Source organism: Camelus dromedarius, chromosome 3, assembly GCF_036321535.1.
Source record: "Camelus dromedarius isolate mCamDro1 chromosome 3, mCamDro1.pat, whole genome shotgun sequence".
Lineage (NCBI taxonomy): Eukaryota > Metazoa > Chordata > Mammalia > Artiodactyla > Camelidae > Camelus > Camelus dromedarius.
In genome coordinates, this window is record NC_087438.1 from 116,770,780 (window position 1) to 116,798,079 (window position 27,300).

A 27,300-nucleotide genomic window follows, 5' to 3' on the forward strand; every position below is an offset into this window, starting at 1 on the left:
TCAAGAAACTTTGACGGCTAGAGGATCCAAGAAATGTAGGCACACCGGTAGCCCATGTGGGTATGGAAAAAAATGAATATTTTTATGAACGATTATTCTACAAGTGTGTATCCAAGCCGATCAATTCATAACACTTTCTCTGACGAGAAGTGAATTGCACATTCAAATGAACTGCCATCACAACTGTGGACTTCCTAAATCACAGGACGAATTGAAGAGCGTGGTATATACTTGTAGTCTAATGGTGTCAGTCGCATGGAAGATGTGCTGTTGCGTTTTACCGTCAGCTTTCACATTTGTCTTCTTGGAGCCGTGACTTGTTCCTCTGATTAAAGATCGCTTTTGTCCTCCTCGGGCAGCATGTTCACACTGGTACATATGCACGTTTCTAGTTTATAAAGTCATTTGAAACATAATCGTACTTTTGAGATCTTACCTGCATGTTTTGTTAAACCTATATTCCTGCTCTTTATTGAGTATCTATAATGGATTCCTATTTCTGCCTTGTTGCTGTCCTAACTGCCCCTGAAAATCAAAACACCGAAACCTAACGTGTTCATTTCCAAAGCAAGCATGAGGATTGCTCTCAGTACTAACTGCATGACTGGATAGTTGGCTTTCATATTTACTTATAATTGATTATGTGTCCCTTTTGGCTTTTAGATGCTACTGAAAAATATCCTCACCTGAAGGTAAAAACTTTTATACTTTTATCTTGAATATTTTTTTTTAATGAGGGTACTGGGAACTTAGCCTAGGACCTCATGCACTGCTAAGCAGGCACTCTGCCACTGAGCTAGACCCTCCCCCCTTGGATTATTACTACAGATTGTATCAAATGTACATTATTAATCGGTTTGTTTCAAAAACCATTCAGCCTGCAGTTGGAGTGAAAGATTCTGTTCCTAAAAAAACAGGAGCAAAGAAGAATTTACAAAGATTCAAATCAGGTAAATTTTGCAATACAAATTTAACTCTGAAATGAAGTACAGTCTTCTTCTTCCTAATTCCTTTTACTTTTTCAAATTTAATTGAAAGATGACATAAGTAAGGCAGATGTTATGATCGGTATCCATGTTTGAAAAATATATATAAGCCTAAGAAATAGATTTGTAAAATGTCAGCTTTGACTCGGATGTTTCTATTGATGTTGGGAGACACTAAAGTGCTCAGCTTGGAGTCCCTATACTTCTCGGGGATTCTGAGAGATTGATTATTAGGTTCTAAGATTTTTCCAGTTTTAAAATGCTTAATTGAATTCTGGCCCTTACGTAGGGTAAAGCTTCACTTGCTAACATGTCAGTCATATTTCACTTTAATGATTTCATCGAGTGCTATCACATTGTTGATATTTATTTATTTCTGTACTTATTTATTAATGGAGGTCCTAGGGATTGAACCCAGAACCTTGTGCATGCTAAGCTTGTGCTCTACCACTGAGCTATTTCCCTAGCCCAAAGATCTTAAGCCAACTGGATGTTTTGATTAGGAGAGTGTGTGTGTGGTGTCTTTGATTATTAAAAATGATGGAAGTTATTAGTCCTACCTTAGTATTTGGTAGACATGATCTTTTCAAAAATAATCCTAAAAGTTTTGGGGTTTAGGATATTTTTTATACTATGAAAAATTATTGAGAATTCTGAAGAACTTTTAAGTGGGTTGTATGTATTGATGTTTAGTATATTAGAAAATGAAACTGAAAGATTTAAAAAACAAGCACACAGAAACATTGCGTTAGCCATTAGAGCTATAATGTTATCACATGTCATGTATCTGGAAACCTCCACTGCACACTTAACGGAGAATGAGAATGAAAATAGCGTTCAGTATTACTGTGAAATTAGTTTTGACCTCCAGGACTTCCTAGATGGAGGGAACTTGGGGCTTCAGGGCTTCTCGGATGGCACCTGAGAACTGCTGTTTTAAACAGGGCTCATGTATGTGAAACCAGTGATATAATCAGAGCTGTAGTAATAAGTCATACAATATTTTTTCTGCTCCTATAGTTTTATCTTTTCTTTCCTTACCTGTAGAATTAATGTTGTATTTACAAAAGATTCTCAGTTATCTCCTATAGTAGTGACTACAAGCTATCAACTCAAAGTTTTTCTAATAAATACTGTTTATACAAAGATACTTTTAAGAGTTTGTCCTCTGCAGCAGAGGAGCAAAGAGGATAGACATATAAAGAAATAGTTTAGAGTTCAGCTGGTGAAGACACACTAGAAAAATCTGTGAAGTACCAAGGTAACTCCAAGGAAAGAGATCCCTGTGTCTCTGCAGAAAGAGTGCTGCAATCAAGGAGGACTTCACAGAGCAGGCTGAGTCTTCAAAGAGGAAAAGGAACTTGTCAGAACAATAGAGGGAAACGTTTCAGATAAAGGAAAGATAAAAGCATAAAAAGTAACAGTAATTTTGGGAAGCATGAATAACATTGCTCTTGAAGCTTGGTATGTTGTTAAAAAGGTACTGTTAGGAGGTAGAGAAGGTGACTTTGTATATTTCTACTGTATTTTTAAATTTTGTTTTATTTCTTTGTTTTGTTCATGTCTGGTGAATCAATTTGTGAGTGAAACTTTGAGATGTTTGTATGCCTTTAATCTGGTAACATCTAGTATTTCCCAAATAGTTTGTTGAAATTTTAAATAATTAGGAGTATTTCTTAAAGAAGTAAATATCCAGCTAAAGATTAAGCTTAATTTAAACTGTCAATTGATGAAATGTGTTTTACGTTTTTATAAAGATGATGCCTTTTATCTAGCTGTCCTAAGTAGTGAATTTTAACTAAGCATATTCATTTCTCAGCAGACCTAGACTTAGAAAGCACATCTGAGGAAGAGGAAGAAAGACGTGATGGAAGGGAAAATAACCTCTCACAGGTATGTAAAATTGTAAATTTAAATTTCTTCTTTAATACTGTTTTCTGTGCTTTAATAACAGTTGAAAAGAAATTGCCTTTCAAACTAGACTTTTAGAGTCAATAAATCACTATTTAATATCTAGATTTAATAGGATTTTATCTAGTTACAAAACTTAAAGTATTGTTAGGATATATACTAATTTATAGTTAAATTTTATCCTTGGAATTCAGGCAAAAAACCTTCCTGAATATTGTTTTCCTGTAGTTAAAAAAAAAATTATAAATGGTAGAGTGGAAAAACAGAAAATCCTCCTTTGTTGTAGAAACGTTTACTTCAAGATCATTTAGAAACACTACTGATAAAGTTAGCCTTTTGACAGAAATCAGTTCTTTCGAGAAGTGTCTGTGTTTTTTCTCTCATAAAAAGATAGATATCGATCACCTCTGTACACTGAGCATATTTTATAACAATGTGGGAGACAGTGTGAAATAGCATTATTTATTTGTAGGTCAAAGAGCAGATGAATTCTCTGGATGGCCTCGATGACTTACCTCGGTCACCGGGGACAGCTTCCGAGGATTGCGAGTCGCTTTCCCCTAATTATAAGAACACACTGAGGCTAATCGAGCGACTTGGCCCGGAGAGTAAAGGTAGGACCCCCGTGTGACTACACAGCCTTTCTAAGTGTCTCGCGGCAACGTGTGCACACCTAGTGCCGCCCAGGGAGCGCGGCTCCGTTACAGTCCGCTGCGTCTCAGGAACCTGCGCTGTGTTAAAGCAGAAGCAGACGTGTTGTGCGCTGCCAGCCAGGGGCTGTGGCCGTTCCCTCTCCCTGTGCTTTCTGTTGACTCTGGGGCTCCTACGCCTTCACCCAAGGTCAGGGTATCACTACTTCCCTCCTAGAACACTGAAATCACCTCAGGACTTTCTTCTCCGCCGTTCCACCTCCTGGGACCTTGGTCTACACCGCAACCAAGATTACTAGACAGTTTTTAAAATTCAGGTCTTTGTTACCTCCTTGCCTAAAATCCAGCTCCTGCCACTCGTAGCTCCATGGTTAAAGGCCACAGTCCTCTGGCTTCGTCTTGTTTCCTTTTTTTACCCTTCTTTCCACATGAATTTTAGAATCAGCTTTTCAATGTAAAAAAAAAAAAAAAAGTCTGCTAGTGTCCTGGAAATGAGATGTAGATTATGTTGAATCTGTAGATTAATTTGGGGAGAATTGACTTCTTAACAATATGGAATTTTTAACCCTGAACAAAGTTTATTACTCGATTTATATAGGTCTTCCTTGATTTTCTCAGCAAGATTTTAGAATTTTTAGTGTCTGGGTGTTTTTGTCTTTTTTGAGTTTACCTGTATTTCTTATTTTTCAGTGAGGTTATAAGTAGCATATTTTTATTTATTTGTCTTTAAACAATATATTTTAAATTTTATTTTCTGATGATAGAAATACAGTTGTTTTGTGTATACTGACTCTGTGCCCTCCAACCTGGCTGAACCCATTTGTTAGTTCTAGTAGTGTTTTTATGGATTCTCTCAGATTTTCTACATAACGAGAGGTAGTCAAACTTTTTCTTCATTAAATTACTGTGTTACTAAGGATAGTTCACATTTAAGACTTGCAGCCAATAAATACATTCTCTCACAGCTAATCAGCTCTGTCACCGTTGCAACAAGAGTAGCCGTAGACAATACACAAGTTAATGGACGTGGCTGTATTTCAGTAAAAGTTTATTTACCAAAGCAAGCAACCCAGCCCACAAGTTGGAGTTAGCTGACTTGCACCATGTAGTCATATTCCCCGCTGATTAGCAGACACTTTTACCTCTTCATTTCCCATCCAGATGCCTTTTGTTTCTTTATTTTGCCTGATTGCACAGGCTCCTGTACAGTGCTGAATAGAAGGAGTAAGAGAAGCCACTCCTGTCCGGTTCCTCACCTTCTGGGAAAAGCATTCCGTTTTTCACCATTGTGTATGATACCAGCTGTCGGCTTAGCACGGATCTTTTTCGTAGTGAAGACGTTCCCTTGGTTCCCAGTTTGCTGGAAGTTTTTATCAGGAATAGATGTTGAGGTTTGGCAAGTGCCTCTTTTTATCCACTGACACGATCATATGGTTTCTGTTTTAGTTTGTTAATATGGTGAATAACATTGATTTTTACGTGTTAAAACAGCCCTGCATTCTTGGGATACACCCGACTTGGTCACGATGAATTATCCTGCATTGTTGGATTTAATTTGCTAATGTTTTGTTTAGAAATTTTACCTCCATTTTCACGACATTAGTTTTCTTTCTTGTAATGTCTTTGTCTGGTTTTGGATTCAGGGTAATGTGAGTTTTATAGAATGAGGACATATTTCTTCCTCTTCGTTTTTTGAGGAGAATTTGTGTAGAATCGGTATTAAATTTTCCTAAAATATTTGGAAGAATTCACCAGTGTAACCATTGGGACTGGAATTTTCTTTGTCATAAGGTCTTTAAATAGGACTTTTGTTTTGGTTTTTAGATGTAGGGCTTTTTAGCTTATTTGTTCTTTCTTAATTGAGCTTTTGTAATTCCTCTCTTTCAAGGAATTTTACCCACTTCATCTGAATTGTCAAATTTATTTGCATAATGTTCATAATATTACTTTGTCATTCTTTTAATATCTGCAGAACTTAGAAGAATGTCTTCCACGTTATAGATGCTCAATATCCATTTGTTCAATGTATGGATGAATGAATGTGAAAGTGCACAGTCCTTTATACACAAAAATTATTCATATGTTTTGTTTCTATTTTTGTTTTCTTCCTAATGCAGATTCTGATAGGTTATTGAAAATTCAGGATCCAGTTGATTCATTCAGATCAATAGAACTTAAAGAATCTGACTGCACACGACTTAGAGGAAAACTTAAAGAAATGGAAAAGAAGGTGAACTGGCTACACACAGAGCTGCTGAAAACAAGAGAAGCAAAATCACAGTTAAAACTTCAAAATATGGAGTGGGAACGAGAGCTCCGCCAAATGAGGTACTGAATTTCTTGGTTTTAAAGAAATATTTGAACTCTATATTTACTTTAATACTGTAGGTATGTAGGAGAAGTCATAATTGCTAACTTCCCTTTTCGGATTTTACAGGGGAGAACATTTCATTAATATTGTGGAATGTGAGACTCTTGGAAATAACACAGCAATATATATATATATATATATCTCCTCATTCTACATTTCTTTAAAAAAATTCTTTGATCTTTATCTCTCAATTGTTCTCCAGAAAGTTTGTATTACTTTACATTCCCACTTGCAGAATTATGAAATGACCATTTTTCTCAAGGCAGAAACTTTAAAAAAAAGTTTATGCAGTTTGATTGTTAACATATGAATGGATGGACTAAAAAGTAAAGTGGAAAGTGATTACTGGTTAGTTTATTCAGCATCGCTCTCATACAGAGATAAGATTAGTTCAAAGGTCTATGCTGAAAGCGTGGATTACTCTTTATTTTTTAATTACTTACTATGGATCCTGCCTTGTACCAAAAGGTTTTTAAAAATGATTTACTAAATAAATAATATTCAACAAGGTAAGTTCAAGTATTGCAAAAGAAGAAACAAAGTGTAGGGCATCAGGGAGTAGACTCCCCAGCCTCGCCTTGGATTATGCTAATTAGCGGGTCTGTGTTCTGGAAAAGATGCCTGCGGATGTTACCTTCCGCTGGAGATCATGTAGGAGTCCCTGTAATACTTCAGGAAGTTGAAATTTTATCTCTCATGAACTTATAAACTTGTTTCTAAATAGCAACTTCTCTTTTAACTAGTAACTAATTTCTCTGTCCCAATGAAGGAGTAACTTATGACTATGTGGGGAAAAGAGGGTAATTTTCAATTCAAACCTTAGTGAATAATTGCAAAATTTCTTTCCTACACTATTGACCAGAGTTACTCTTGATTGAAACTCAGTAGCATTTTGTCTTTTCATTGTTACTTTTCAAACGTGTGTGTGTGTCTGTGTGTATCTTTATGAAGAGATTGAAGTGAGGAATTTAAAATGTGAGACTTAGAAATGAAAAAAAAATTGAGAACATAGAAATTCCATTAGGGTAATAAATCAGCATGTGAAGAACCAGATCATAAAATGAACTTTTTATTTTCTAACAAAATAAATTTTAAGGTAAGCATATTTCACTGCAGATTCACATTAGAACAAGAAACAAAGAAGAAAAATGCTTATACATTATATGAAAAACCTGAGGATGATTTAAAAAGAAAAGAGAAACAAGACAATGAGCAAGTTTTCCTGAAGCAACAGATTGAAAGCCCTGCCCGAGCACTAGAATGCAAACCGAAGGGCGTAAGGAATAAACCAAATCAGGTAAATTAGCCTTAACGTGAAAGTTTCATATCTCTAACACTGTTTCATCAATATTATTTATAATATTCTTTTGAATGAATCTATATTTTCATTTAAAACAAATAAAAGTTATCTCATACTAGATATGAACTATGACATTTAGAGCTTAATTTACTAATTTCTTGGTGTTCTTGGCATCTAACAGATGCTCTGTGTCTTTTCTGAATGAAGGAATGGAAGTTAAATTGAGCTTAATCATTAACATAAGGATTGACAGTTTTGGTCCGTTCAACAAAATAACAAGTCTAATTCAAATCCATGTGTTAATTTTGGCTTTTTGAAGTTAAAATCCAGGTTAAATCGCCTTGAGACTATGATGGAACTGGTTAAATGCCTTATAAAGAAATTTTCTTTCACTGGGATTTCAAAATTTGTAGATACTGACAGGCATATGCAGAATAGATAAGCAAGATTATACTGTATAGCACAGGGAAATATATGCAAGATCTTGTGGTAGCTCACAACAAAAAACAGTCACAATGAATATATATATGTTCATGTACAACTGAAAACTTGTGCTCTACAGTGGAATGTGACACAACATTGTTAAATGACTATAACTCAATTTCAAAAGTGTTAAAAAAGTTTTTCTTTCATGATACTACATCCCTTGTGTTTTTGCTCTGTGATAAATTTAGCTGTCATGTATATTAGAATTTGAGTTATTTATATGCATTAAAAGTCCCTGTGCTTAAAAAGTCTACTTCTTTTTAACAGGTTTAAAAAATTTTTTTAAAGATTCCCCTCCTAAGCTTTTTTTGACTTTTTTTCATGGTATAAAACCCAAAACCTAATGTAATATGTCTCCAGGTTTTAGAAGAGCGAAATGACGCTCAGAGAGAACGTTCTCGAGTGCAGAATGCCAGAGTAATACAAGATGACATCCTGGCCCATCATCTTTCCCAACAAAAGGAGGCAGAAAAGGCTACTAAGAAAATGAATGCTGAGGTATTTTCTTTAGTCATCTTCAAACGTGTGTGTATGAATTTGTATACTTACATAGTTTAAAAACCAATACTGTAGGTACAGAAAGTATAGAGGGTTTTAAAAGCCTATATATGTAAATATATTTTCTGGAGGTTTCATTTCCGGTCCATTGGATAAAGCAGTATTTTGAATTCAAGTCCACTTGCCGGCAACAGTGATGTAGTGACATTCACAATGGCCTCATCCAAGGAGAGGCTGTTAATATTGCCCATAGGAATTGATGAACTTTCCATTATCTCAAAACTGTTGCTCCTAACGGCAGGCATTCTAGTTTCTGGCAGTGATCTCACTCCTTTGATAGACGAATGGAGAGGTAACTTTATCATTTCCACTGATGGTAAGGAGGGAAAAGCGTAGCCAGTTCAGAAACTGTAGTTTGGGTGTCATTCTCCTACGTGTATTGAAAAGGAACGCCCTGCTCCATGTAGTATCCGATTTCAGTACAAGGAGATTTCGAATATAGTGATAGATATGCCGTAATCTGTACTGAGTGATAATTTATTGATCAGTATTTTATTTTTAATAAAACAGTTCACTGTATTTCCCTGCTATTTCACATCCATTACTGTTATAAACACCATGAAGAAGAAATCAAAATTATTGCAGAAGCAAATAGTGTCCTGATTTTCTAAGAAGAGCTCTGTTAATTTGACCTTCTTGACCTATAGTGTGTTCACCATTAGGGAAGTACAAGGCTTCCGTTGTGTTTATGTATTTATCCTAGAGAAGTAGCGTTGGTGTGGTGTAAGTGTCAGAGTCAGAAGCCCTGGGGGAAACCCTGCAGCTTGCTTGTGTTTCCAACCCTTTATTCCAGAATTGTCACAGCTAAATGAGTTAACTGATGTTTGTAGATGTGCTTGGAACAGTGCTTAGATTTATCATTTATCCGTAGACATAATTCTTATAACTCGCTCTAAAAATGTTAGAAAGGGAGAATATTTATGGAATATTCTCAGGAAAGAAGTTTTTAGGAAACCTAACCTGTCCCAATTTATACAGAGCTAAGGCTCTTACTTTGGGGGTAGCTGTAAAGGTAAGATGTCAGATATAATTTTTAAGTGTAGTCAGATTTATTCATTTTTTTAAGCCTTTTGGGTTTGTTGTATTTTTTTAAGCCTTTTGGGTTTGTTGTATTTCAGAGAAAGAAAGGCCTTTCCGATTCTGAGCTTCTTAAACATCCTTTTGTGGTTTCTTTTTTACTTTCATGGATTCACTGTCTTTCATTAAATTTTTGAACTTTGGGGGATTTCTGGTTGTTTAAAGTTTGAGATTTGTATCCACCTTAAGTTCTTCCAGTTGGATACCCAGTTACTGCAAAGTTTTTGTTGTATAAACTTAGAGATTAGTCTTTCACTTCAAAGGAAATTATGATATGTCAGTTTATTGCGTACAGTTCAAAGAGTAAGAGATGAGGGGTTTCACTTACAGGACACAATGGATTTTGAGCTGTCTGACCCAAAAGATAGCAGCAAGGTGCTTCCTCAGCAACTTCCTGAAGCTGAACGTCAATTCCGTGGCCCAGAAATTGAGCTCCATCCCAGGAGAGATGTTCTTAGACCAACGACGTTGGTATTAGAATGCGTGCATAGGGACCGAGGCCAAGCCCAGCGTTCAAACAAGGAAACTGAACCCTTGTCTCAGAGCAAACAAGGGGAATACAGCAAATACTTTGGAAAGCAGGCGTTCTTGAAGGAGACAATATGTAAACTACAGAGTGAAAACACGTTGCTTCGACAGCGACTGGAAGTTGCTCAAAATGAAGGCAGAAGTGAAGAGACAATACTTAATATCCCACAGCTGTTTCTGGATCACATGGGAAAACTTGAAGCCATGAGCAGACGAGTTCTGACGCTGGAGGAAGGAAACAAGGAGTTAATCGATGAATGCAGATGTTTAAAGCACAGACTGTGTCAGTATGAAACGGACAGAGCAGAAATGGAAGTAAGTACCCAGAAAGGGAACCAATTTTCATACTTCCTCAAAGAAAATTCAAAGTAGTATCTGATGAAAGCTGAACGTTGAAACTAGTTGAATATGAGAAATGTGCGGGCTATAAATATATACACTGTAAAGCAGCCTAAAGGCATTTCTTGTATCCAGCAGACAAAAATTAGACCTGAGAGGTGCTTTACTTTGAGTAAAGATGCCGTGTCACCTGAAATTCTAAGAGATTAAGCTATAAGTTGTTGACAGATACAGGCAGGTCTTAGTAATTTATACTGCCCAAATCATTTTAATCTTTCTGTCACCACATTTTAGTATCGTGAAGCAGATAAATGAAATGCTCAGAACTAAAATGAGTATTTTGAAATTAAGATTCAGTTGTGTGAACAAAAAAAGTAAACAAAAAAAAAAAAAAAAGAGAGAGAGAGAGAGAGAGAGAGAGAAAAGATTCAATTGTGTGGATTACCTTGACAGTTAAATCCAGATTTCCCAGATGAACTGATGTGTAAATGCTGTATCTTGCAGTACTTTTCCTTCAGTAGTTTTTCATACATTGTTCGTTGATATAACTTTATTTTTATTCATGTCAATTGGAATTAAATTTAGAAATATTTCCATCTCAAATCACATATTGTTATGACCTCTCCACTGCTTAAAGGCATCTACTTTTCATTCAGTCATAATTTGGGACAAATGTAAATTTTAACAAAACTCTGTTTGACTTAGTCTCCCCTGTTCTATTTACAGTTTACTTTGAACATTTTTTCAAATAATGTGCTCACAGTTCTCATTGCAAGGCTCAGTTACTGTCATTTGGCTCTAAGTTTGTCCAGTACAGAGGAACTAGAGCGCTCTGTGATGTTCGAGTTTGGCATTGGGGTCCCATTTTCAGACTGAGGAGGAGCAGCCAGAGTCCTGAGTGGCAGGAAGGGAGTGAGTGGGAGGGGTGGGGGGAGCCATAGGAGCTGCAGTCCAGGAGGCAGGGGAGGCCAGGTTGTCTCGGGTCCCCAAAGGCCATTGGAATAACCTCGTTTTTATTGTGGGATAGGAGTCTATTGGAAGGCTTTAAACACCAGATTGAATATGTGAAGAACTCTGAACTTAAGCCTCTAATGAGAAAGAGGGAGAATGTTCCAAAGTGTGGAATTTACCACCACTCATCCCACCCACACACCCCTTTCTGTTTGAGACTTCAGTGGGGGTAAAGCTCGGCCACTTCCTGGGAGGGGCAGGGAATGGCTGGTGGGGCTGCATCCATCGTCTAAGTTAACTTACTGTCGGTAAGGCAGGAGGGTCACATCTTCTGTGTCTTTAATGGAACTCAGTAAACAGGAATGTGTGCCTATGAGGAAAAGAAGGCGAATTGATGTCTGTGGGGATAGTTCTCAACGTCCATTTGTTGGAGTTATATATTATTAATGTAACTTAATGATAAGATGACTTAAAATTCAGTAACAGAGTTATCTCTTTAGGCCCATATCAGACAGCTTCAACAAGAAGTGACTGACACCCGAAAGAGAGTGTCCATGTTGGAAGCGTCCCTGGAGGTGACAGCACATCATAAGACTAATTCAGAAAACAAGAGACGGGATGGAGAGAGGAAGTCACATCAAACTGCGAATCCAGTACGTATGAAATTCAGCACGTCGGCCGTGAGTGTGCAGCCCAGAGTGTTGCAGGACACTAGCTTTTCAGGGACAGCTTTCTTTTGCATCTTCATTATAATTTCACTTTTATTATCTTTATAATGCGCTTGTTTCTTAAACTTGGACTTTCATTCTGCCATTCTTTATTTTTTTCTTATAATACTTACCCTTAGAGAAGTTGAGATTTATACCTCTTTCCTCACAGAAGTTAACTTTTGTTTCCTATTAAACAGTATTTTTTAGTGATCTCTCACCACAATGAGGCAAGCTAGGTCAAATCAGAGGATAATGTTTCATGGAATGTTCCAGAAAATTGTCATGTCTCATCTTCACTTTTGTGAATGGGTATCGAATCTGTGTGTATTTATTTCATGGATTTCAGAATGCCTTGTGCAGAAAGGTCATTATACAAACCAGTTGAAGTTAGGCATTGCCTTCATTTTCTCTTCATTTTAGAGATGTTGTCAATGCACGGAGAAATTCAGATCACATCTGTACACCCAAAATAGAGAATTAAGACAATTGGCTAGATCCTGCCTCTGGGTTTTTTTTTTTTTTTAACTTTGTTCAAATATAATTCACATATTATAAGGGGATTGCATAACTCAAGTGGTAGAGTGCATGCTTAGCATACACAAGGTCCTGGGTTCGATCCCCTGTACCTCCTCTAAAAATAAATAAGTAAAACTTAATTACTTCCCTCCACCAAAAAAGAAAAAATTCACGTATCATATAATTCGCCCATTTCGGATGCATAGTTAGTATCTCCTAGTATATTCAGAGATGTGCAGCTGTCACCACAATCAATTTTAGAACATTCCCATCACCCCAAGAAGAAAGCCTGCATCCCTTGGCCATCACCCCCAGCACCGTAGCCCCCCATCCCCTGGCAACCACCAGTCTGATTTCTGTCTCTATAGATGTGCCTGCTCTGGGTGTTTCCCAGGAATGGAATCACATGCTGTGTGGTCCTTCATGATTAGCTTTTTTCATTTGACAAAACATCTTCAAGTTTCATCCATGTTACAGTGCTTGTCAGTGTTTCCATTTCTGTTTATTGTCGAACAGTACTCGGTTGTGGGGCTAAACCTTTTACCCATCCATCAGTTGATGGACCTTTGGGTTGCCTCTGCTTTTTGGCTATTGCTAATAATGCTGCTGTGAACATTTCTGTCCAAGTTTGGATGTAAACATGTTTCCATTTCTTTGGGGAACAGACTTAAGAATGGAAATGCTGTCGTATGGGTCATATGGTAACTCTGTTTAACCTTCTGAGGACCTGCCATACTGTTTTCCAGAGTGGCTGCACCATCTAACATTTTTATCCAAAGTGTATAATTCTCCCAATTTCTATGCATTCCTGTCACCTCTGGCCACCAGCTCTCCTGCTAGGTGTGAGCTGGCATCTCATTGTGGCTTTGATTTGCATTTTCCTGATGACTAAGAATGTTGGGGATCTTTTCATGTGCTTATCCGTTTGTGTATCTTTTTGAAGACCTGTCTGTTTAGGTTTTTGCCCATTTTCAAATTGGGTTGTCTTTTTATGATTGAATTGTCAGAGTTCTTTTTGTATCCTGGGTGCAAGCCTTTGATCAGACGTAAGATTTTCAAGTATTTCCTCCTGTTCAGGAGCTTGCCTTCTTACCTTCTTGATGGTGTCCTTTGAAGAGTAGAAGTTTTTAATATTGATGAAGTTCAGTTAATCTATTTCTGTCTTTTACTTTCCTAAGAAACAAGTGCCAGATCCAGTCATGAAGACACACGCCTGTGTTTTCTTCTAAGAATTTTGTAGTTTTAGCTTTTTCATTTTGAGTTAATTTTTTATATATTGTATGAAGTAGAGGTCGAATTTTGTTCTTTTGCTTGTGGATATCCAGTTGTCCCAGTACCATTTGTTAAAAAGACTATTATTGTCTCATTCAGTTATTTGACACTCGTATTGAAAATCAATTGACCGTAAATGTGAGGGTTTCTTTTAGATTCTCAGTGGTGATGCATTGATCTATGTCTGTCCTATGCCAGTACCAATTCAGATGTTCTGAGAACCCTTTCCGAGTCTTCTTGCATATTTCCAGTTGTTTTACATAATAATAAAAAGTCAGTGTCACGGAATGTCTGTAACTCTACTTCTGTGGAGATCTGCTGCTTCGAGAAGGGGCCTGTGGCCAGCTTATGCCTTGCTGACTCTGTGACATGACAGAAAGTAGGCTTGCAAAGGTAAAGTCCATCCCTTCCCCCCCATTCAGACCTTTAGTTTCTCACCCAGTGCCTCCCACTTCACTCCAGTTTCCATCAAATCATGGTCACGGGGTCTGCTGACTCAGTCTGCAATATACTTCATTATGTTGCATTCATTATAATTCATAGACTCATCCATAGATTTCACTATCTAGAGGCAAAATGTTAAGCCTGGGAAAGATTAAATCAACCTTCCTCTTTGGAAACCTCTCTAATCCATCATCTTGCCGTTCACGATGAAGTCCTCTTTTGGCTTGGTTCTTGTGTGCAACACTGGTGCCGATCTTGTTCTTGGTGTACATCCTGTATCCTCAGCTCCCTGTGTCTACCTCCTTTTACTTAAAAGGAGAGGTGCCTAGCTGTATTCTATAGCTTAATGCATAATTAATGAAATAAATATTTCATCCCATCCAAGGAAAATTTTCCAAGAGTACAGCTGTTAAAAATTAGATAATATTCAATCAGTTTATCAGAAACAGATAACAGATTAGTAATTTGAATTTCAAAAGTTCAAAGCCAATCTCTGATATGGAGAAGCATTGTGCTACAACATGAAGCTGAGACAATCTTACCTTCCCTTACCAACAAGCTTTTAAGTAAGGTAAAGGAAAAATTGTATTTAATTTAAATACTGTGAAAGGACACTACATTTATGGTTCCATAATATTTTATTTTCTCTCTGAGAAAAGGAAAATGAAGAGTGAGTGCTAGATTAATACGTTCTCAAACTGCCTGTCTCTTAGAATTTCAGTTAATTGAAATGAGGTAAAAAGGCTGATTTTGGTAAACTGACTCTTCCTATTTGTTTTTCAATTATTAGACTTCAAATCCTGTGTCTCCTTGCTCACCAGTCTTCCTTAACCTCAAAGTTGAGGGGAAACTGTGAAATACATGCCTGTTTGTAAGGAGCTGTAATTGGAGGAACGCTAAAGTATCTTCCCTCTCGCTAGTTCTGAGGTCTTTCTTTCAGTTATCTGCTGCTTCTCATCAGCACTTTGTCATTAATAAGTTAATCTCAACGTTTGTTACACTCCAGTTTCTAGGAGACCAATTTCTACTATATTCAAGTTACATTTCTTACTGTCTTTTTTCATCCACTTTTCTGCTTATCTGTTTTTGCCTAACAAACTCCCCAAAGTTCAGTGGCTTAAATAAGCATTTATTTTGTTCACAACCTGCACTTAGGAAAAGTGTGGCCAAGACAGCTGGCCTCTATTCCTCTCAGTTTCAGGTGGGGCAGCTCGAAGGCGGGGGGCTGGAATCACGTGAAGGTTCATCCATTGATGTCTGATGGTTGATGTGGGTGGTGGGCTGTGGCTTAGGTGGGGCAGGCAGGTGGACCCCCTCCCCTGGAACACGTCAGCTGTCTCTGTGGCCTGAGCTTGCCCACCTGAGACTGGGTTCCAGGGTTAAGAGCGAGGCAGAAGCTGAATTGCCTTTTCAAACTGAGCCCTGCAGTTCACTCGGTGTGACTTTCACTGTTTTCTGTTCATTAGGAGCAAGTCACTTAAGGTTGGCCCATATTCTACCTTTTTTATGGAATTTAATTTTGAAAATTTATGGAGACACTCAAAACCCAGCATAATCTACTCACTAGCCACAATGTTTTCTTACTGCTTCGCCATGAGATATCCACTTATCCCCACTCAGTCCCCAAGCAGGTCTCGGTCGCTGTGGTGTTAGGCTCAGGCTCCAGTGCAGGGCCTTACTTTCCCATCTTCCGCAGGTCCAGGTGGGGCTGAGGTTCCTGGGCGTTTTGGTTCTGGAGTACAGCCCTTGGGAACACTCCCCTCAGTGCTGAGGCTTGAGGATAAGGAGACACGGGTTATTCGCCGCCACACACCCGACATTCTGCTGAACTGCTAAGGACTCCCTCACTCACAGCTGGAAGGTGGGAGGCACACTGGCCCATAGCAGTTCTGAAGTGCAGCCCGATGCTGCCGGCTCTTTGATTAGGACTTAGTCCTAACCCTGGGAGGGGTTCTCCTTCGCCGCCCTCTCTGAGCTCTTGGTTCTGTCCCTTTCATGAGCAGTGACCTGCGTTTGCAGCTGAGTGGTTCTCTGAAGACAGCTTCCTCCTCGTAGACCTTCTAAGAAAAACCCAAAGGCCTCTTCCCGTTTTGCACTGTCTTGTCTCTTTCAGTCCAAGCTAGCAAGCAGTAGTTTTGCTACCACAGTTCTCTTTAAAACTTTGAGTTTCCTGTGAATTTTATTGGGGTTCCTGCCATTGGAAAAGCTATTCTCACGTCTTTTTGAGATAAACTCTTCACCTTGGGCTTCCTGTGAAGCTGTTGTGGGACCGTGCCTTTGAAATTCTTATGCTTTTAAGATCTTTAAAGGAATTTGAGGCAGCACGTTAAACCTTTCCAAGGTCTTAACAAAGTCTTGGCTTCATCTTTAGACTGTTTTCCTGGCAGCACCCTAGATTTGATCTTCGGCCGGAAGCCATTTCTCTGCTTACCCATTATTTGAAAATTGGGCGTGTGGAGATGCTTTAAATGGGATAGAGATATTTGAACCCATTGAGTCCTGGTTCCTTTCTATTTAATAATCTTTTTGCTTGTTTTAGCTTATCTCTCTCATCAATTTTACTTTCAGCTGTTCGGTAGCAAGTGTCCCGTTCCCTCCGGTTTCAGTGTCATTTCCTTCCCTGGCCTAGAATCCTTCACTCTCAGCCCTTCAAGGGCCCTCAGGCTTCCACTAACCGTCTCGTGGACACTTTGGGCTTTCACTCTTACTCGTCTCTACATCTGTTCAGGTTTCACCTACCTCCAGGTGCAAAGGCATCCCCACAGTTTGGGTTCTTTTCTAATGGTTGTGCCCCATTTTTAATATCAATATCTGTGCCAGTGATTTATTGCTAATAATTTATATAATAAACTGCCTCAAAACCTGGTGACTCCAAACAGCATTTGCTTGGTTCCCAAATCTGTGTTTAGACAAGGCTCAGTGGAGCCAGCTCATTTCTTCTCCACTTGGCATCAAGCGGGCCCTAGAATAATCTAAAGGCTTGTTCATGCACATGTCTGGAATTTGGAGCTGGCTTTCGTTGAGGACATTCCCTGGGGTCATCAGCTGGGACAGCTGTGTGTACAAAGACTCAGTAGGTGGCCTGGGCTTCACAACGTGGTGGCTGGGTTCTAAGGGTGAGCATCCCTATGGAGTGAAAGTCAGAGGCCATTTAGCCTTAGAAACCACACAGCAGTGCCCCCGCATTCTGTCCCCTGGAAACCAGTTAACTGAGGCCAGTATATACTTCAGGGGAGGGAATTTCACAGGGGAAGTGCCAAGGAATTTGTAGAGATGCTTTACAACCACCACCTCCGCCTGCCTTGTCTCAGCAAATAATCCTTCTATCTGAAGGAAAGCAGTTCTTCCCAAGTCGGTGTCACTGAAATTCCAGCAAGTTTTTTTGTTTGTTTTTGTTAAGTATGTTCTCTTGTTTTGTGGAGAGCACAAAGGATTACAAGAATTAAGGCTTTTTTGTGTGTTTAGAAAAATGTATCGGTCATCTTACTAAACCACTACACTAGGAGATGGATTTCTCCTTAACTCTGTGAATCATTCATTGCTCCTTGGCATGCAATTCAAACTAGCATAAAGTATTTGTAGTTCAGAGAAAGGCTTATGGCATTAGAATCCATATTTGTAAGATGTATTAATTGCAGTCTTTTTTTCAAAGTCTTGTTTTGGGAGGCATTTATTAATTCAGCCCTAAGTAACTCAATATGATATCCCTAAACTTTAAAAATCATGAAGAGTTGAGACTTGAGGAAGGAAGGGCTAAGAGACTTTCTACTAAGAGGTGACTTGTAGTCATTTTATGTAGGAAAGACATGAAACAACTACAGAAAAGTAAGATTGTAAAATCAAGTACAAACGTATAAGAAAGATGATGAAAATAAACAGTATATTTTTGTGACTCTTGGTGGTTTGAACTTTTTTCTTGATTTTCTGAGTAATTTGAGTTTCTCCATTCCACAAGGTAGACATGCCACTTTATTGTAACTGAATTTATTTCAACCTTTGATGCTGGGTTAGAGTTAGGCTGTTCTCAGTCTGCTAACCTCATTACCAAACAATTTTATCTTTTTCATGCAGAATGCTGATCTGCCAGCAAAAGAGGAGTCTACATCTTCAGTAGTTCTCCATCTGAGTGCAGAAACTCAGCTTCTTCTAAAGGAGTTGTTACCTGTGAAAGAGATGCAAAGGAAATGTGAAGCACTAGAGGAGGAGAAGAAGAAGTTGGAGGAAGAAGCAGTAAACCTGAGACGTCACCTCGAAATGAACCCAGTGGAACGCAGCCAAGTGGAGCATTACAAACGGGAGCCTGGAGAGCAAGCAAGACGGGATGCAGTAGAAGCACTGAAAGAACTCAGGCGGGCTGTGCAGCACAGACAGGAAACTGAAGAACAAGCAAGACATGATGTAGTAGAGAAACTAAAAGAAATCAGCCAGTTTTTACAGGTGAGACACTGATCTGTAACGTGCTCTAACTCACTTTGCTGAGAATTACAGTTCTGATGTGTACATTTTATGTGTTTCCTCTACTTCCCATATAGCAGTTGGTTTTGTAGATTTCTGGAAGGAAGGCTGCATTTGTTACTCCCTTTAAATAATTCAGTTTCCATCATCACTATCACTAAATTGATCTTTCAGAACAATTCTCACTAGAGAATCATTTTTAAGACCAATTGGTGTAAGTCAAGACTACTAGGAGGAGAAGAATATATTGTGATGTAAATACTGTGCCACACTCGGGGATTGCTCTTAAGTTGTATTGTTCAACTTTTAAAATTTTAAATTGATCCTTTTATTCTTTGAACTATCACATTACATGAGTACTAATATAAGAGTGATTCAACTTTAATTTTGTAATTCAGATTTAATTCACTTGACATTGATGATAAGTAGTTTAACATTCAGCTTTTTTCTCACACTTAAAATTGCTCTCTGAGTCATTGACTCAAAACTAAAGGGAACAAATAGACTGTAATTACTCAGGTTATAATTATTTTTAAAGTTGTATCCTTTTAATTTGCTTTAGGCACAAGCAGGATTTCAAGAAAACGTGTTGAAAGAGTATAAGCGTGCTTCAGTTAGTCAAACGGAACCCAGAGTTAAAGATCTGGAGCCTGAACTTAAAAGTGATTGTAATGAAAACAAATTGGAAAAATACAAACAACTATACCTGCAAGAGCTAGAAAATAGAAAGTCTTTGGCAAGTGAACTTACCTCGTAAGTCAAAACGTAGAATTATAGAAAATAACTCAGGTCATTAATTTGCCTCTAAGGCATAATTCTTACTGAGCCAGGTTCATGAGGTGAGCAGCAAGTGAAAACTAACTAGATAGTGTAATTTGGGGAAATGATGTTAGCAAATGAACTCCCCTTTAAAATGTCAGTCCAGGGCAGTTTGCATCTCCCTGCCTTTTGTTGCTTTTACACGACTTTATTTTTTATATTTGCATATATTTAACCTGATCTAGTCTTTAAGCTAGGGGTTTTGCAAACTTTGTAATTTAGACAGCCATATTATCACAAATTTCTAGCTGGAATTCCCATAAATAGAAATGATAATGAGTTTAAAATTAACTGTGTTTTGGAAGAGCACAATATAAACCCAAGGGACCCCATGCTGGTGTTTGGTGAATTTACTTTCTTGATTGTGATATTTGGTGTCACCGCTCGTGGGCACCCTGAGACGAAGTACTGTACCCTTCTAAGTTTGTCTCTGCTACATAAAGGCATGCTTGGGGAATAGGGGGAACTTCACACAGGGGTGAAGGGCAGCATAGTGGTTCACAAAGTGGCTAAGAAGAATGTGGTGGCCTGCCCAAGGGGGTGTGTGGGAGACAGAAAGGGCGGGTCCCACCTCCGGTGCCTGAGTAGCAGTGTTACAAGCTACAGGTCTCCCCGCTATCCAAAAGTAGAGCGTTCCTATGAAAGTTGTCGATGTAAAGCAAAGAGGCAGTTACCTTAGGACATATCTTGCTGGTGGATGCATGAAATAAATATGCATAAAGCACAGGCGCTCACGGACACAGTCCTAAGCCGTGGCGGCGTGATGCCGGGACACTGAGTGTGGTTCTGCGGAAGGAGCTCGGTGGGGCCCCTCTCGCTGCTCGGGGCGCTTGATGCCCCTCTGATGGCTCGGGCTAAAACAAACACCCAGCGCTATTCTGGCTTTTTGGTTTTTTCCCATAAAAGTGAAAATCCGCTTGAGAGTTTGATTATGGAAAACAGGTGCTGATGTAGGCCTCTGGTAAAAGCGAAGTAACAAAGTGAGCTTTGGGAAATTGGGGGACACTTGAAATTGCCCCTGGCGCTGTCGGAGTTCTTTCCCACCATCGACTGTGCCGCCTGGTGCCCCCCAGAGGTGGTGGCTCTAAACTGTTGCTCAGTGCCGCATGCTTCCTTTCTCCCAGGTAATGAGTGAAATATGTATATAAGGGGGGTGAAAGCAAATGCTTGAAAATGGCTTTGAGGAATGGTTTATCTTTTATTTCTAAACTGGTTTACTGAGGGTGAGTATGTCTAGATGCAGCCGGTGCAGAAGGCAGTGGGGGTCCTCTGTGGGGGCGTCTCCATCTCTGACTCTTCCCACTTTGAAGTACTTGTTAGTTAAGCGCCCCCCCCAGGCACGTACGTCCTTCTTTAGGACAGTTTTAAACTGTAATTGTTTACAGTAGGTCTTCGCTGACGTATTTTTGGTGTTAAAACGCAGTTTAATGGGACAATCTGCTTACTATTATAGCAACTGTAAAAATACACATCACTTAGGAAGAAAATGAAATGAATGAAATCTGTGTTTTGCGATCCTCGCAGGGTTAATGAGAGGCTGGCCGAGGTGAGCACTAAGCTTCTGCTGGAGAGACAGCACAAGAGCTCTTTCGCTGGCTTTGTTCCTGCAAGGCCTGTTGGCGCACAGCCTTCTGCTGCAGGTACTAGCGTGGAGGCCAAAAGGAGTCCTACTCGAAGAAGGCGCTTCAGGACTTTTTCCGACCCTTCAACTAACTTGAGCGTTCCCTTGTTCCGGGTTAGTTATATTATCTTTTTTTCCTTGGGTTTCAGATTTCTGATACAATTCTTGTTTTTAATTTGATGAAATTCTGAGTTGTTTCTTTGACTGATGCACACTAAGTAGAAGCCATAGTTAATTGTGCTAATAAAGAAAGGAGACAAATTTTATAATTTTTTAAAGTCCCTGGACTTGTAGTTTTCAAGAGATACCTGTCATTAACTTTATTCAATAGATGCAACTAAACTGACAAATGTTAAATTTCTTAAAAAGCTCCATTTTAAATTCTATTTTAGAAGTTAAGTATTAGTGCCAAATAACTAGAGATCCACTTTCCATCGATTGGCTTAGTTTCTGATTGATTTCGTTTTGGCATTGGTTGATAGTAATTTTCAAGTTTTGCTACAGCCCAGTTTTTCTACCCCTAAGCATAAGTAAATGATTGGCATTGAGCTACTTAACCACATGCGGATGCTTTTTAGTTAAAGGAATCCAAGATAAATTCTTTTTATGAATTCAATAAACTTGTAACACTAAAAATATTAAGTTCCATTTTTAAGTTTAAACTTTTTATCATTTTCTTCTGTAAGAGTACATCCTTAATTGCTATTTTACTTATAGCATTGTTATTTTAATTGTTATGAAATGTCTTACTGAGCAGTTGTAGAACATTTCTAAATATGTAGTCAAGTAAAGCAAATACTTAAATTTTTAACAAGAAGTTCACTTATGTCTCTGTCTTGCCCTCACCTGCAGGAATGCCGAGGTGGCAACGATAGGGAGTGTTTAAATTACAACCAGTTTCATTGTGTATCGTTGTTAAAATAGCCATTTAAAGCGGTGTGCGTTGGTTTATGGTTTGATGGTGTTTTCATGATCTTCTTGATGCAGAGAAGGGTAACACTGGCCCTTGTTATATGAGGTCTCAACCCATTTCTTCTCACTTGGCTTCGTGTCATAATAAATCAAAGAAGAAAAAAGCTCAGGTTTCGTAGACAGTGTTGTGGGTAAATTGAGTCTAAGTGCTTCAGAGTCATGAAACCGGACTGTGTGGTGTTAAAAAAAAAGAAAAATGCATGGCTAACACTTCCGCCAGTGGCTAAGCATGATGCAAACTCGAAATGTTTTCATTAGTTGTCACCAAAAAATCGACAGTGTGTCACTTTGCAGGATGATGGTGGAAGAGTGTGAGTGCAAAAGCAATGCAAGAGAAAGCTCCTGAGGACAGTTTTCTCTTTAATGTTTTTTTGGGGAAAGAGGAGTCTATGTTTTAGTACTTCTAGATACACTGGAAAATGATTTATTTTAACCTCAGTGTTGTAGTTCCGAGGTACACGTAGTTCTGTGGGGCCGTGGGGCCGAATCATGCTAGGTTTAGCAGGGAGGTTAACAAGCCCCACCCGGTAGAGACACATCTCCCTCAGCACTGCCGGGCGCCTCACAGGAGTTACTGTACAGTTACTGCTTACAGATTTCTTAGTCAGACTTAGAGAAAGAAGGTGACTTGTGGAATTGCTAGGGATGTAATTATTTCTGCTGGGAAAACATAAAGTAATGCTATGAGAGGTGTGAACATACTGTTTAAAATGACAGGAAGGGTTGGGTTTTTGCCTGGGGCTTAACAAAACAACAGACTTCCACAGCTTTTCAGCTACGGTTCTAGAAAGCAAAATGTTAAAAATGGCATTGGGGTTGAATTTAACATTCTCCTTTATGTGCAAGGTTTTAACATTTTGGACTGTTCCTACTGTGAAGTTCCAGCTTACTCAGCATTTTTTTCTAACTTGACAGAAGTGTTGCTCTAAGTCTGTGACTTCAGTCGTGCTGGTTGTCGAAGCAAGTTTTTTCCAGTTCGTAACACTTGGGTTTATTGCCTCTCTTACCGCTGCATGAAGTATAGCCTTGTCACGTGACATCGTTGTAGCGGTGACAGATGGACCCCGTATCTGTTTTGCTGATTTTTACCCTCAGATTTCACATTCTAGTTTATTTCTGGGGTGTTTTGTCCTACATGTCAGAAGCAATTTTACAATTTTACTCAATTGTGTTATTTAATTATATTACTATAAAATACAAAAAGTTAAAATTATCCTGAGCAGATACATCACTGTTAGATTTTCTTGCACATAGAATTTTTTTCTGAGAACTGAAAACTTAAAAATGGATTCCAGACAGTATTATAACAGACAAAATTTCTCTGTTTTAAAGATTATTTTGTGTTCAAGAGTGTTTTAGTATTGGTATGCCTAACGTGAAGCATGGCCACAATAGTTAATAAATGTCCTTCAGATCTATTTTAAATAGGAAGACTAAATTTTACACTCATTGATTTTGGACTTTTGGTGTATTACTAACACTTTCAAACATTTTCTAAGGATTTATTTAAGTAATTTAATTTCTCAAATGTCCATTCAGTTTAGCAGCCCTTTTTCTAAATGGGATTATAGCAGTGCACCAGAGCTAAAACGATTAACATTCCTAAGACTTTAACTTTTGACATGACACAGCACTGCGTCTCAGCAGAATCTGGTCACGTTTCTTTTAAAAGTAGGCTTCCAAGGCAGGGCCCATCCACTCTGAATTTTAATTCTAATCAAACTATCACAGTAGTTAAGCTCACTTCTCATAAGGCAGAGGCAGAGTTCAGTAACCTTGTTTCTGCTATCAGCTGTCTGCCCTGTGGACTCCCTCCTGCCCTCATTTCATTTTGTCTGAATGGACAAATGAGGAAGCGTGTTATCTTTTGAAAGACAATCACTCAACTTCTTCCAGTTGTTTTTCTTTCATTCACTTTTTTCTCTGTACTTAATTTTTTAGCTCCTTGATCAACAAATACTTTCTCGTTTCTTTTCTCTGCTGCAAAATACATGCATTTAATAGTTACAAACTGACAAGTGTCATTTCCTTCATACATTAACCTATTTACAAGAGGATAATGAATCAAAGCAGTTAAATGACTTGATTTTATTACATTTCTGGAATTGTATTTATGTTTATAACATTTAAAATAAGAATGGTACCAAAGTATAACTGAAAAGTTTCAATAATCTGAAAACATATTCACTTTGGAAATGAACGTGTGTGTATACGAGTGTGGCAAGTGTGTTTTTATCAAATTGATCTCGGAAAGAGAGGGCAGCATTATCTTTCAGCCTGTGACCTCAGTTTTGACCTCAATCCTGCAGTGTCCGCAGTGGGACCTTCCATTTCTATGGGACATAGTCTGCAAACTGCCAGTTAGGAGAGAATGCTCCTAATTAAAAACCATTAGAATTAAAACTTGCTGATACATTGTCTTCCTGTGTATAATTTTCTCACCTTTCTGTGTTTTTGTTAAATGGAAAAGTTTAAGTAAAACTGCAGGTGCCTTCTCCTTATTAATGTTGGACTTCAGACCACTTCCACCATCTGGACATGGGGGTCCTCACGTAGAAATAAACATAAAGGTCCCAGAAGTACCTATTTAGGAAAATAGCTTTGCAGAGGAAAAGATAGTAATCTTACATTCAGCTCATGTGAAAGTGTGATCTACATTTTGCGTAGTGTTTATTAACGGTTATATGAATTTATTTCAGTAAAGTCTTCTCCCTTCATCTGTTAGGCGTTTTTCACTTCACAGGACCCACCTGGCACTGTTGCCACGTTGTTGATGGCAGAAGGCCTCTTTAGAATGCTCTTGTCAGACAGTGTTATGGAAAACAGTCTGAAAATACTGGCAAATGGTAGCCCCAAATTTTGTCTTTGCACCTAACATTTACAAAGGCCTCAGCTCTCGTGTCGCTGTTACCACCGCAGTGTTTATTATGTCTGGTGGACTAGTTTAGACCCTGTTTAGTGAGCGGGTGACTTTTATAAGAAAGGTTTTTAAAAGAACACTGTAGGTGGGGACATTTGTAGTTTGAAATGTCCCCACACATTTCATAATTAAATACCTAACTAATTAAGTCAAGTTTCAAAAAGTTGGCCCTAATTTCTAGAATGGAAACAAAGTTACATTTAAAGAATTACGTATTGTTTTCCGTATTTCTAACTCTAGGAAGTTGTGAATCAGAATCCAACTTTTGAAACTGTCGCTAGTCTCTCCTTTTCTTTTCTCCAAGCAGATTTTCTGATATAAATATTTTAGTCATATACAGAGAGCAAAATACATTTGCTTAACTTGTTTGCCAGTAGAATTTTCACTTGACATTATAACAGAACACTTTTCTTCATTTTATGCATCTGCAGTTCTGTGCTAAAAACATTAGCAAGAACAGATCTTAAAATTAAAAGTGCAGGAATGGAAACCTCATTTTAAGGAAAAATCCATTAACGTGAAAAAAACTAAACTTTTATAAAGGGCAGTTTTTCTGAGAACTGCAGAGTAATGCATTCAGTGTAGAACATGACTTGAATTATTTAAACTCTTTGTGCTAATAAGATCAGGCATCGCCCTCTGAGATTTTGTGTATCCGACAAGGCAGTGTTTATTGTGCTTTCCATCAGGGGAATCTAAATAGCCTTTCATATATATGTTCTCTATTATCTAAAATCAAAGTAAGTAGGAATTTATTTTATTTTAGTCCTGTGAGTATTTTTTCTATTTAAGCAATCCTCAAGTTAGGTCAAGTCCGTAAAAGTATTTATTTAAAGGCCACATTTCATAAGCTAGCTGTCATTCCTATGATAGTGTTTCTTGTTTAACTTACACATTAAAAATAATATTTGACTTATTTCAGATGCGGAAGTAGTTGGAGAATAATACAGATAGAGAATTAAAAGAAGGTATGTTGCCAACATTTCTGAATTAAATTTAGACTTTGATTTCCGAAATACACTGTAAACAGTAAATGGCACCTCTTTCTATTGTTTGAATAACAGATACTATGTTAAATTTTTTTCTTACACATATCTAATGAAAAACGTGAAAGCATAATTTCATTCATAATTATAAGTGTACTTATTCCTCATTTATTCATCATGATCCATAGCTTTAAAAAAAAGTCAGGAAGTCTGTGTTCTCTCTCTATTTCTGGCTGTGCCCTTCCTCTCCCGCTGTCCCCGTGGGCCTGTCACCTGCACACGGACCTGTTCTCAGAAAGCATGGAGGGCATCAGCTTCTCGAGTTTGGTAGTGACTGAGGCCAAAAACCCAGACACAAGCAATCACAGCTCATGTACCTGTCCCCTGGTGGATGACAATTAATTTCCTGTCATTCACTTTGTCAGGGGTTAACATTTTGCCCTCAGGAAAAATTCCAAATTCCTTAGCTTGGAAGAAAAACACCCACATCGATCTGGCTCTTGCCAAAGGCTTCAGCCGTATCTCTTTCCTCCCCTGCTCTGCCCCTTGGCTCCAGCGGCTGGTCCGACTGCGTCCGGCTCCGCGGGCGCCCCTCCTGCCTCCGCTCTGTGTGTTTGCTTCTTGCCTCTCCCGCCCACACTTTCTCCTCCTCCTTCGGGTATCTGCTTACACGTCACGGCCACCAAAGAGGGGACAGTATTGACACAAAGCTGGACGTCCCTTCTGAGTGTTCCATCTGTGCCCTCTTTTATACCTGTCATGGCATTTATGTCTCTGTACCGAAATTGCCGGTTCATCTATTTTTCCAGTTTACGGTACATGATTTTTCAGGGTGGGCTCTGTCACCTTCATCTTGTGATTCCAGTGCTTGTCACAGTGACTTAGTACATGGTTGCCGAGTAAATGAGTGAAGAATGAGAAAACCGGGGGCTCTGATCCTTAGCCACAGGAGCAGTTAATTCAACATGCAGCCCTGGGCAAAGTCTAGAGTAGTAATCTTGTATTTTGTGTTGTAATCGTATGTAGGTATTTTTCGTTCTTGTTAAAACTTAGAAGAGTCTCAGCTTTTCTTAAAAAATAAACTGACATTTAGTTACCTATGAAGTATTTTAAGTAAAGAATCTAATTCTTTCATTTTCTTTCCAGCTACTACTGAACTTGGATCTAAGTCCTAGAGACTCTCTCATAGCCTTAATGGACGAGTCACGTCTAAGTCCAGATCTGGTTTCGAAAGCACGTGAAGAATATGTGGAGATTTTGAAGAATAATTATATGATGTGCAAGATAAATAGGAAACATTTACCTGCTGGGCTGTTTGCTTAACATTTCATTTACTTCCCATTATGTAAGATACTGACACTGTTTATTAAGGGAAAATACTCTTGCATTCTATGGGCATGATTAAAATTGATGTAGTATTTTAAATCA

At 38.4% G+C, this 27,300-nt stretch overlaps 1 protein-coding gene across 1 annotated transcript; it reads left to right on the forward strand.

The window, feature by feature from the left end:
* LOC116153391 (ankyrin repeat domain-containing protein 26-like) lies at window positions 1-27,300 on the forward strand. Its single transcript, XM_064484588.1, has 15 exons — window positions 1-35; window positions 664-692; window positions 878-950; window positions 2,809-2,879; window positions 3,370-3,511; window positions 5,665-5,875; window positions 7,035-7,215; window positions 8,065-8,202; window positions 9,670-10,182; window positions 11,658-11,810; window positions 18,171-18,536; window positions 19,117-19,307; window positions 20,898-21,108; window positions 25,809-25,854; window positions 27,019-27,300. The coding sequence occupies exons 5-14, from the start codon at window positions 3,382-3,384 to the stop codon at window positions 25,818-25,820; spliced, it is 2,106 nt and encodes a 701-aa protein (XP_064340658.1). The 5' UTR covers window positions 1-35; window positions 664-692; window positions 878-950; window positions 2,809-2,879; window positions 3,370-3,381; the 3' UTR covers window positions 25,821-25,854; window positions 27,019-27,300.

What these genes read in the sequence shown, in the direction of transcription:
- LOC116153391 (XM_064484588.1), top strand. Translation starts at nt 3,382, where the DNA reads ATGAATTCTCTGGATGGCCTCGATGACTTACCTCGGTCACCGGGGACA. An exon ending in CGAGAGCTCCGCCAAATGAG is followed by an intron (nt 5,876 to 7,034) that starts GTACTGAATTTC and finishes ATTTCACTGCAG; the next exon opens with ATTCACATTAGAACAAGAAA. An exon ending in CGGACAGAGCAGAAATGGAA is followed by an intron (nt 10,183 to 11,657) that starts GTAAGTACCCAG and finishes TTATCTCTTTAG; the next exon opens with GCCCATATCAGACAGCTTCA.